The sequence below is a fragment of the Haliotis cracherodii genome, unplaced genomic scaffold (assembly GCF_022045235.1).
Source record: "Haliotis cracherodii isolate W230 unplaced genomic scaffold, xgHalCrac1.p SCAF_15, whole genome shotgun sequence".
NCBI lineage: Eukaryota > Metazoa > Mollusca > Gastropoda > Lepetellida > Haliotidae > Haliotis > Haliotis cracherodii.
The window spans coordinates 33,163,863-33,176,171 of NW_027266270.1; the positions used below are offsets into that span (position 1 = coordinate 33,163,863).

At 39.3% G+C, this 12,309-nt stretch overlaps 1 protein-coding gene across 1 annotated transcript; it reads right to left on the reverse strand.

The window, feature by feature from the left end:
- Positions 1 to 1,103: 1,103 nt before the first annotated feature.
- On the reverse strand, positions 1,104 to 12,155 carry LOC139462063 (nucleoporin NUP35-like). Its single transcript, XM_071243566.1, has 11 exons — positions 12,036 to 12,155; positions 11,055 to 11,143; positions 10,217 to 10,314; positions 9,546 to 9,645; positions 8,986 to 9,064; positions 6,945 to 7,053; positions 5,627 to 5,680; positions 5,251 to 5,320; positions 4,696 to 4,824; positions 3,722 to 3,871; positions 1,104 to 1,387 (listed from the first exon to the last, which is right to left on the reverse strand). Exons 1-11 carry the CDS (start codon positions 12,061 to 12,063, stop codon positions 1,310 to 1,312), a joined length of 984 nt encoding a protein of 327 aa, XP_071099667.1. The 5' UTR covers positions 12,064 to 12,155; the 3' UTR covers positions 1,104 to 1,309.
- Positions 12,156 to 12,309: the final 154 nt, after the last annotated feature.

A 12,309-nucleotide genomic window follows, 5' to 3' on the forward strand; every position in this document is an offset into this window, starting at 1 on the left:
TTCTTCAGAACATGTAGTGCTGAGACAGAATTCTACAACAGGTCTCTTTAGCAACCCATGCTTGCTGTAAAAGGTGACAAGCAGTAAAAGGTGACTATGCTTGTTGGAAGAGGTGACTACCGGCATCGGTTGGTCAGGCTTGCTGACTTGGTTGATGCATGTCATCGATCCCAATTGCGTGGATAGATGTTCATGATATCAATCGCTGGATTGTCTGGTCTAGACTCGATTATTTACAGACCGCCGTCATATAGCTGGAATATTGCTGAGTGTGGCATTAAACAACCAACCAACCTCACATCATACCAAACGAGCAGTAAGTGTTAAGACTTTATTTCAGACTTTGTACAAGCGAGTGTAAAATAGATATGGAATAGAAGGAGTATGCAATGTATGATTTTATTAAAATACCAATACTCTGACATTGTCTGTGTTACATAACCCTGATGAAGAATAATGTGAATATTCCACCAATGATTCTGCTTTCATTGAGTAGCTTCTATTCAGATTGTACAGCATAAGTGACATTCTAGAATATATTTCATTTATAACAAGTCACAGCCAAGTCTCAAAACACATCCCTGAACAAAGCCAAGTCCTACAAATGTCTTGTCAATGATGGACCATCTCTACAATCATGACATTGCCCAGTCAGGCTACAGTCTCATGAAAACCCCACAGAACTTTCCAGTAACAGGGAGACTGAACATCTTCAAAATGATCACTTACTGACAAATTGAACTACATTATCAGAGTCGGTTTAGAAAACTGTTGAACAATTTTCATCTGTTCAGATTAGCCTTAAAAACTGGCCTTCACCAATCAATCTTCATCTGAAATAACCAGCATGCTCTCAATAACAGTAATAGTAATGCTCCATTGAAGTTTGCCAAGAATTGTGAAATTATCCACAATATTCCAGCAATAATCTTTAATGTAATCAACCAAATTTATATCCTATGTCTTTTCTCTGTAGCTTTGCTCCTTGGACAAACTGTAAAGAATAGTTTCTTGACAAGTATTCATTTGTTTCGCTTCCAGTGTCCCTTTGTCCATTCTTCGCTCTTGACCTCTCGAACCTGGAACACTTATCTTGAAACTCTTTCTCTTGGAGACAATGGAGTCCAGGTTATCACAAACAGCTTTGTTAACTTTTGGTCATCCCATCAATAAAGTCAACACTTGTGGTCCACAAAACTTTGTTAGGTTTGTAAAGCGTAACTCACCAAGTGTTGACAAGAGCACACAAGCATCATCTTGCACCATCTGTCCCAAGTAGCGTAGAGGAAAACATTACTCTCGGAGTCAACTACCATCCCAACATGTACTCTTTCACCTTAGATATAAAACTGTTATCTTTCTGTGGTGGTTGGTTGCCTTTTAAAACCTGAAAATAACAATGAAACAACATCATTCTCTTGAAGAAAGGACTATTGTCAGTACTTCACCAGTTCATACACGATCAGTGTTCCCGTTTACCAGTAATTACCATTTTTATTCCCGGTAAATTTAGGCGTGGAGCGGTAATTCATGTGACTGCCAGTCCCTGTGGACCGGCAAATAAAGTACCTTATAAATCTTTGTTGTTGAATAAAACATCGATGATATTTATATAAGTACATTTTTCGAACAAAGTCAGCTTGTTTATTACCATCAGGGTTTTCCTCTTGTCTATTTCTAGGTTAAATATCTATTTGTTGCGAAATGTTAAAAAAAAGAAGAGAAAATTGTGACTGAAGCTTGTGTGAATGAGGTAAAGATCTAACTAAGTGACTTCAGAGATTACATCTTTGAACTGAACTTGATGTTGAAAGAATTAAAACCAAATAATTTTCATACGTTTTTTTATTTGTTGAAAGTTGGGACTGGCAAAAATTAGGGGGGAATGGTGATTTTTAGAGGTGCCAGTCCACAAGGACTGGCAGTTTCAAAAGCCAGCGGGAACACTGCACTATGTTATTCCATCACTGTGAATACATATATCTGCTTTGATGTCAGAGCTTAGTTTACATGGCCAAAATGGTGGTGTTTTTCGCCTTCATGCATGGGTGCGTGTGTGGATGTGTTGTACGTCAACAATGCTGGTTGTAGGCATGGGAATTGAGACAATCTTGTAGACCCATGCTAAGGCACGAGAATTCATATAATCTTGTAGACCCATGCTAAGACACGAGAATTCAGATAATCTTGTAGACCCATGCTAAGGCACAGGAATTAAGATAATCTTGTAGACCCATGCTAAAGCACGAGAATTCAGATAATCTTGTAGACCCATGCTAAGGCACAGGAATTCAGATAATCTTGTAGACCCATGCTAAAGCACGAGAATTCATATAATCTTGTAGACCCATGCTAAGGCACAGGAATTCATATAATCTTGTAGACCCATGCTAAGGCACAGGAATTCAGATAATCTTGTAGACCCATGCTAAAGCACGAGAATTCAGATAATCTTGTAGACCCATGCTTAGGCACAGGAATTCAGATAATCTTGTAGACCCATGCTAAAGCACAGGAATTCAGATAATCTTGTAGACCCATGCTAAAGCACGAGAATTCAGATAATCTTGTAGACCCATGCTAAAGCACGAGAATTCAGATAATCTTGTAGACCCATGCTTAGGCACAGGAATTCAGATAATCTTGTAGACCCATGCTAAGGCACGAGAATTCATATAATCTTGTAGACCCATGCTAAAGCACGAGAATTCAGATAATCTTGTAGACCCATGCTAAGGCACAGGAATTCAGATAATCTTGTAGACCCATGCTAAGGCACAGGAATTCAGATAATCTTGTAGACCCATGCTAAAGCACGAGAATTCATATAATCTTGTAGACCCATGCTAAGGCACAGGAATTCAGATAATCTTGTAGACCCATGCTAAGGCACAGGAATTCAGATAATCTTGTAGACCCATGCTAAAGCACGAGAATTCAGATAATCTTGTAGACCCATGCTAAGGCACAGGAATTCAGATAATCTTGTAGACCCATGCTAAAGCACGAGAATTCATATAATCTTGTAGACCCATGCTAAGGCACAGGAATTCAGATAATCTTGTAGACCCATGCTAAAGCACGAGAATTCAGATAATCTTGTAGACCCATGCTAAGGCACAGGAATTCAGATAATCTTGTAGACCAATGCTAAGGCACAGGAATTCAGATAATCTTGTAGACCCATGCTTAGGCACAGGAATTCAGATAATCTTGTAGACCAATGCTAAGGCACAGGAATTCAGATAATCTTGTAGACCCATGCTAAGGCACGAGAATTCTGATAATCTTGTAGACCCATGCTAAGGCACAGGAATTCAGATAATCTTGTAGACCCCTGCTAAGACATGAGAAATTAGATAATCTTTTTTGTCCATACTAAGGCACAGGAATTCAGAGAGTCCTAGTGGTAACATGGTACACCTCTGACAGTAAGGTCGACACATACAGTAATATTACTTGAGACAGGTGGCATTGGGACATCTTCATGACTTTTTAAAGGGACATTCTTCTATAGCACTACCAATTTTAAAAAAAACATCCGTCAAACATTTTAGACGATAATCTTTCAATATCCTAGACTATGAACCGATCTGAAGCCCTTCCCACAGCGATGGACCCAGTGTCCTAGCAGAGAGTAGGACTTCCAAGGTCACCTCTCTCAGTAGCTATAGTTCCCAGATGTTCAGGCTCTGACAAACAGGATCCTCTCCCATCATACCTCATAGTCTGTCCTAGATGCCTGGTAGGCGGAAGTGAGGGGCCGGATGGGTGTGTGTTTGGAGGAGGTGCTTGTGTCCCCGAATCGAGACAGGTTCATCGTGGGTGTGGCCATCATGTCGTCATTCTCCTTGTTGTCGTCCATTACACTCTGAAGTAGACAAACTGATTCACAAGCACTCATTCCGTCTGACTTTGATTTAATTGTTCAACTCTGACTCTTCATGAGCCATGATGTCAGCCTCAGGTCCCAATGGATGCTATTTCCATGACTCCAGTCTATGGTTGCAGTGGCAAACTGAGCTTCCATGACCAATGATCACATGAAAACATCAACCTGAATTATAGTTTAATGCTGCTTTGAACATTACTTCAGACATATGGCGTGTTAGCTTTTTGTTGAAAAAAGTGAGTGAGTGAGTATGGTTTTACGCCGCTTTTAGCAATATTCCAGCAATATCACGGCGGGGGACACCAGAAATGGGCTTCACACATTGTACCCATGTCAGGAATCGAACCCGGGTCTTCGGCGTGAAGAGCGAATGCTGTAACCACAAGGCTACCCGACCGCCCCTGTTGAACAAAGTAATCCTCCCAAGCATGGTTATGGTGGTGAGATCCAAGGATCATTATGTGAGTAAGTTGGGTTTAACGCCGCTTTTAACAGTATTCCAGTTATATCACAGCGTGTCAGCTTAATATGGGAGGAAAGTGATGCAGTTCTCGGACGTTTACCACTTCGGTGAAACCCATGAGCAAGGGTATGGTGCTGACAAACCTAGAAACATAATTGGGGCGGACCCACAATCATAGGTTTCTGACATGCCAAAGGGACGCAACTCTGCACATTGAATTGCGACGCCATAGATCAGTATGAAACAAATTACTGATACATGGTTTGATTTAAGAAACCTTTCAAAAATCCATACTGTTGAACTGTTTAGTGAAACTCATTAAGACAGCTGACCACTATACCTTGTCTATGCAGGGCAGTACCCCGACCATCATGCTGTTGCCGAACACCTTGCCGTTCTTACTGAGGGCCTTCTTGGCCTGTATCTTGGACTGGTAGTGAATGTGCATCCAGTTGCCCTCCATGGATGACTGCAACACAACATATCACTGGAATTCTTAATCTGTTTACTTATGTTTACAGTCTGCAACACAACATGTGACTTACCGGTACATAACGCGCATTCATGTGCGTGTGGCTGCTTGCACTAGTCCAGACTAATGCTGGTCTTATAATGCTAGCCAAGTGAGATACCAAGCCGCAGTTTGACATGGATACCCCACACAGACACTGTATACTGACTACGAGCCGACCAGTCCTTGTTTTAGCCCTAAAGAGCGAGCACCAACAGGGTAACAAGAAGTACCATCTTTTGGTATGACACGTCCAGGGATCGAAAACTCTACCTTCCACTCTCTGGGCAGATGCTCTATCCCCAAAACCACGGAGACGGTCACATATATGAGTATGCCTAACTGAAACATGAACGGAGGTCAACATGAGGCCAGTTTCCTTACCACATGCTTCATGATATTGCCATACTGTGAGAACTGCTGTACAATGAAAGACGTAGCAGCCGGTGGGAACCTGCAGAACAAACATGTACAAAGATGTGCACATTTAAACCTGTAATATATCTCCTGAACAAAGCTTAAGGGTTCAAATTGTTTATTTTTTAAAAATCTGTTTACACAAAGACAAATGAACAAGATAAAAAAACATTTTCCCTGATTGAATTTCTAGTTAAATAAAGAGGAAAATACTGATGACACGGTAAGTAACGTTGCATCTACCCAACTGCCACAACAGTAACAAAGGAAGAAGTTAACGTGATGTTGATATATATCATACAGAAATACAACCATTACAACGTGTATAATCTGTGAGTCATACCCAAAAACTGTCACCCATGTTTCATCAAGGATATCCTCTGCCTTCAGACTATCCCTACAAAAAACAATGATTAAAGTTAGTAGGGCTGTGTCTTGGCCAAAAATGTATTACAACATATTGTGATACAGATGTCTATATTGAGAATACTACACTGATTCTTGTTAAATACTATTTTTATTTAATGAGTGAATTTTCTATGGTATCTGACCGAGCGAAAGCGACGTCAGACACCATAGAAATGTGCACGAGTTTCGTAAAAATGGTATCTAATGAAAATGAGTGTGGTATTTTATTTATTTCCCACATCAAATATGTATTTAAGTGTTAATACAAAACAAACCAAACTGAAACCGGTTGCAAATCTGGTTGCGCATGTATATTGATATGTGCCCAAATATGGGCATTGTTGACATTTCTATACATACGCATTAACAACGTGTTCCTGATGTTGTGTGCAATATGACACCATCAAGGGCCAAGATCTTATTTTAAATATTTATTCAACTCATGGTAATCAAAGCGCATTGTTGTTAGTACACAGGACAACTGAAAGAAAACTTAAAAACTCAATTAGCGCCGCGCTTTGAATCTCAGGCCAACACTTGCATCGACGGGGTCCTCGTTGTGCAATCAAAAAGCTTCGGTTTCCTTGATCTATCAGCTGAATTTATGTCGGTACCATTTTGGAAGAGGGAAATCAGAGTGCTGGCCAAAGACGTTTATATTAACTGTACAACCCTCTACTGAAGACGTGAAAATAAACAAACTCAAGTCTGCTTACATGTCAGTGTCAACTTCGAACGAAGGGCAGGGTCACCATCGGAATAAGGAAAGACAACTTTGACCTACTCGCAGCGTTTTACGCTAGAGATCAGTGGAATGTTATTGTCATATTTGGGATGTTTGGGCCAGAGCTACAGATAAGCTGCGTATTTGCGTAAAATACTCCCTCAATATATTCAAAACCCAATTTCTTTCAATCATCTTGCATACAAAAACATGTGAAATAATATTGGTAACCCAATTAAAATAGAAACCCTAGAGTAAAAACTCAATTGCTCAAAAAGTTATCTGGAGCTCTGTTGGGCCACAAAAACAGAAGTCAGGCACACTTCAACAGAGTTTTCGAATGATTTGATCAGAACTGTTCACTTTGAGTGATCTGGTCGTGCAGTCGTGTATGTTCATTCATGAACAATCAACATTTTCAAACCAATCAGATTGAAGCACACACTTGCATTTGTAATACAATGTAATTATAATTTCACGCAATGAAAGATAATTATAACTTCCTGAATGGACTGGTCCAGCTGCCTACCCTTGTGTATAAAATGGGTCCATCTGTGCCGGGGATGTGGGGATCTTGGAGGGAGGGACGATGAAACTATCCCCAGCAGTTCTCGGTGTTGTGGCACCAGGAAATAAACCTGAAAGTAACCCTAGATATAGACAGTGTTCGACACTAGCACTGGTCCAAGTCCAGCATATTTTCTCAAGGACGATAATGCTAGTCCGCAGGTCTAGTGTTAATTTGGGGATGAACAAAGTAATGTAAGTTTGTACGACTTTTGAAATCAACAACTCCAAGCAAAACCAGCAGCCTGCGTGGCACAGTGGTAGCCTTCTTGGCTTGTTTTCATTCTAATTGTGCAATGAAGTAATACCTTTCATAACCTTTTTTGGTCAGGACCATTGTGTCTAGTAGAGATCTAACAGGACCAGTAAATTTTTCTGTGAGCTAGTCTTTTGGACCACTGACAAATCTTGGTCAGTGTCGAACACCAATAGATAATGCCAACAATTAACCTTCCAACAGGTTCAATTGTTTGTTCGTTATTTAATGTCGCACTCAGCACTGTTCCACCTATATGACAGTGGCCTGTAAAAAATTAATCCAGTGATTGATATTGTGAGCAACGATCGATGCCGTTGTACGATAACACGCAATCAACCAAGTCGCCATTTAACAGGTTCAAACCTTGATTAAAATTACATGCATTTTATATCTTTATCATCTATCAATTACAGTCAAACCTTGTAGTGTCAAAACTGGAAGTGTTGAATTCCCGGCTGTCTCAAACTGTGACTTGTTTTAATGTGACATTGTAAAAGAATTAAAACTAATTCAAAATTGATAGAAAACAGCTGTAAGCGGAGCGGAGGCTAACTTCTGCTGTCACGCGACTTTCACTAACTTGGAAAAAGCTTGAAGCTGTTTACTTGAAGCAGGGTATAAGGGATTTGGACAAATGAGTTATATGGATTAAAGATTATATTAGTGAATCAATTATTCGAGAAAGGACTAAAACAATCACACCAATCCCCATAGGGACAGCTAGATCAATGATACGTCTGAGTTTCCACCCCTTCACTACCAGCAGCAAAGGTGACTATGCTTGTTGTAAAAGGCGAAGAACAAGATCGGGTGGTCAGGCTCGCTGAATTGGTTGACGCATGTCATCAATCCCAATTGCGTGGATCGATGCTCCTGACATCAATCACTGGATTGTCTGGTCAACAGACCACCATCATATAGCTGGATTATTGCTGAGTGCAGCGTTAACAACAAACAAACCAACCAACAGCAGCATTGAAATTTATGTGCACCTTGAAATCGGTAGTTGAGACCTGGTAATCTCTCATGACAATGATGATTGGTTTGAAAATTCCCTTTGTTGGTTGTCTCGAACCCCGGATAACTCATACATTTTCCAGGCCCCTATGGGCGACACGAGAGGTTTGACTGTAAATCAATTATGACAACACAGAAAAGGCTGACCATTCAGTACCTTCCCATTATTGAAATACTTATGCTGGTTGGTTGGTTTGTTGTTTAATGCTGCAATCAGCAGTATTCCAGCTATATGACGGCGTTCTGTAAATAATCGAGTCTGAACCAGACAATCCATTGATTTATATCATGAGCATCGATCCACGCAATTGGGATCGATGACATGCATCAACCAAGTCAGCGAGCCAGACCACCCAATCCTGTTAGTCGCCTTATACGACAAGCATAGTCACCTTTTGCGGCAAGCATGGGTTGCTGAAGGCCTATTCTACCACAGAATCTTCACAGGTAGAAATACTTGTGCACCTGGTTTATCACTGTCTGATTGCCAATAACACCCACCACCCCCATCCCCGAGCACACTTCAAGTACATAGTCAAAATGTGAAACATCCCCTAAAATAAAACTGAAAGTTTGTATGAAAAAAATAGATAAGGATTCTGGTCTCATAAAAACACTCTACTTGTTCAGAACTATGTATCACTCAATATTCGACATGGTCCCCAGGACGTTCAGTTATCAGGGTTTCACTGTCTGGGTGATTGTTGAAGCAAGATTCTTTGTTTACCTGAGGTGGGTGGTCCTGGTGACACGCCCCGGGAAGCCGGCGTGGCCGTGCTCCTAGACGGCACCTGTGATGCGAAAGACTGGAACAAAACAATACATTGTTTCAACAGATGCAAGTATTATACTCAATTAGGGGAAATGAAAAAAACCACAAGATTATATCACCACTCTTCGAAGAAATGGTGAACATGGTGAATAATACATGAACTCTTTAAAATATTTTTAACAACAAAAACCAATCAACTATCTCTCGGTATCATTTTACAATAGTACTTCCGTACGAGTTTCTTTTTCATTCATTAGTAGCAGTACTAATGTGGAAGTTAAATTAATCTTTTTTCAATTTTTCCCCCAAGCACCTACATTGAATTTTAAACCAAAATGTTAGTTAATCAATCAATAACAAATTAAACGGCTAACTTACGTCAATGCAATACAAGCTGTAAACCAACAGGATTAAGAAGGATTAAGAATTATTAAGATTATTATGGATTAAGAAGAATTTTAAAAAGAATCCTTCCATCATGACTTCCTACACCATGTAGTTGCAGCCTGCTTTACCTGATGTCCGGGAGACATATAGCTCGTGTCAGCCCCGGGGCTCAGGAATAAACTTTTGACAGGAGGTGCACCGCCCTTGTCTTTTGTTCGGGATAAATCTCTGTAATCAAGAGGAGGCAATGAACTTCGGGGAAAAAAGTGTGTGTGAGCGAGTATGGTTTTACGCTGCTTTTAGTAATATTAGAGCAATATCACACCAAGGGGCACCAGAAATAGGCTTCACGTATTGTACATGTGGGGAATCGAACCCAGGTCTTCAGTTTTGACGAGTGAAAGCTATAATCACTAGGCTACCCCACCACTTTCTGGAGAAGACATGAGTAAGCATGCTAGAGGAAGAGATATTTGAATCAAGTGTGTAGCAATACATTTATATACAGATGCGTGTCCAACAACATATTGCCACAATGACACTGGGTAAGTGTCTCATTATGGAGGTGTTCTAAGTTGGACATTTTGCGCAGTTTTACTATATATACTACACAAAAGAAGTCAAAGAACACAAGCCAAACATTATGTCATGGCATTACAGATTAACTAGAAGAATGATTTCTGTTAAACTGGTTCAAAAAGAACTATCCAATTTTAACTCAATGTATGAAAGTAATGAAATCCATCCTGACACAACCACCACCACCCAGTCAGAGTCAGCCAGCATCAGCAGGACTAACCTGGGGGTCCCAGCTGCAGCACCCCCAGTGGGGGAGGTGAATGAAGGATTCTTCTGGGGACTGTGACCCCCTGTGGACCAAAGTCGGGGACCAGCTGGCTGCAATAGAGAATTGTTATCTAATACCAAGAATGCTGAACATTAAATCAAATGTTGGTAATCAAATTCAATGATGGTTCCAGTGATTTTGCAAGAGAAAGGCATCAGCATTGTTGCCATTCAGGGGCATGATTCACTAATAAATTTACTGATTCACTGGACCGATAGCTTTTAAAAAATACTAGTACATTCCATATTTTGAACAGATAGGGTTAGATTTTACATGCACATGGCCTATTTTACCAGTACTTTACTGGTAATTTTGCATGCATTCTGATAAAAACAGAACTACACGACTATTATGATTGGCCCCTGTAAATTTAAAGCACTAGAACATATGATTGTTCATTTCATGCCATTGCACTGAAAATTATAACTGATCTTTTTAAAAAATCATTTTTAGTTTATATTTCTCATGCCTTTTGGCAAATTTGACAAGAAAATAAAATGAATAAAAAAAAACGCATTGGTGTTACCTCATGGTTACCAAAGCTCACAATTATCACAAATTAGTATAAAGAAGGATAACCCCATTCTTTGAATCACATATTCATTGAACAAATTGAATTTCCTCATTTATCTCATTATCCTGAATAAATAAATTCTTGTAAACATTTTATACATAACCACAGTAACACCAAGCAGATGAGAAAATTCAAAAGTTTAAATGAAACAATTAATCTTCGACACAAAAATTATGTCATGTCATTTGTTAAATACTTCGTTAAGAAACAACATACCGATATTCCATGCTGAACACTTTCTCCCAGTAGGTATCCTGGAAGATATTGGTGGGTCCCAGGACTGCTGGGAGACGCTAACATTGGTTCTGAAGTAAAGAGTTTTACTGAGTCAATATTATATCATGATTATGACATGACATGATGAAGATAGCCTGTTACTCTAGAATAGAACATGACTTAGGAAGAAAGCATTAACTTAATAAGAGACAATGCTCCATGGTCTGGCGCCCATTCCTGTCTTGGCTAATGTGTAATTACCAGACCAGCAAATAAGTACCATCTGTGAGAGTGAGACATTTTCTCTGTGTAATTAGGGTAGGAGATTAATTGATACCATATGATGTGAGTTGCCAGATATACAAAGCAGCTTGTGGAGTACATGAAATAAGAAAAACTATCAGTCAGTGTTTCGAAATAATAAATATTGCCACGCTGCCATCAGGACCAACAGATTTTACAAGCTGCAGGGCCTGACTAAACTGTTCAGGTCCTCATTTCTGAAACTGCACGTTATTGTGACAAATAACTAGATACATAATTTACTGCAGACCACAAGAAGCCATACAACTTTGACATTACAGGCCACAATTAGTTCATCTGTAAAACGCAAAATCTCTTGTTCTGTATCATCTATATGATATCATGTATCTGTTGAAGTGACAACATTAGTTAGAAAAGGCAAAATATAATTTACTAAATGAATAGATCTAAACTAATGGCGACATCTAGATTTTTAAATCATATTGTTTATTTTTTTTCTGAAGAAATTTAGCGATCGACTTGACCTACTTTTAATGATAAATTGCTTTGCGCGGGAACACCATCAAGCAGAAAGTGTTTCTTAATTTAATATAAACAGAAATAGAACAGCTGGAAAGTCACATGTTCACTCGTCTGGTACAAGTGAAAATTCCTCATTTGTCTGCTATTGCTCAACGTATTACACAACCTGTTCAAAGAAGGCTATAATATAATTACCATGTAAATCTGCTGATGCGGAGAACATGATTAAATACGAACAATTTAATAGAATGTAGGAAACTAATATGATCCGAATGTTAGAATGAGACAACTCGATTTTTCGAAATTGGCGGAAGTTCGAGAGTCCAATCTGCGCATGTGCCACAAAATAATTCACCCTGTTTCCGGAATTATAAGGTACTATTATTATAATAACTGTTTACATTTGCGTACTACATACCCAAATTTGTATTTTCATGCATTTTATTTAAAAGAGGATTATTATTTTTAT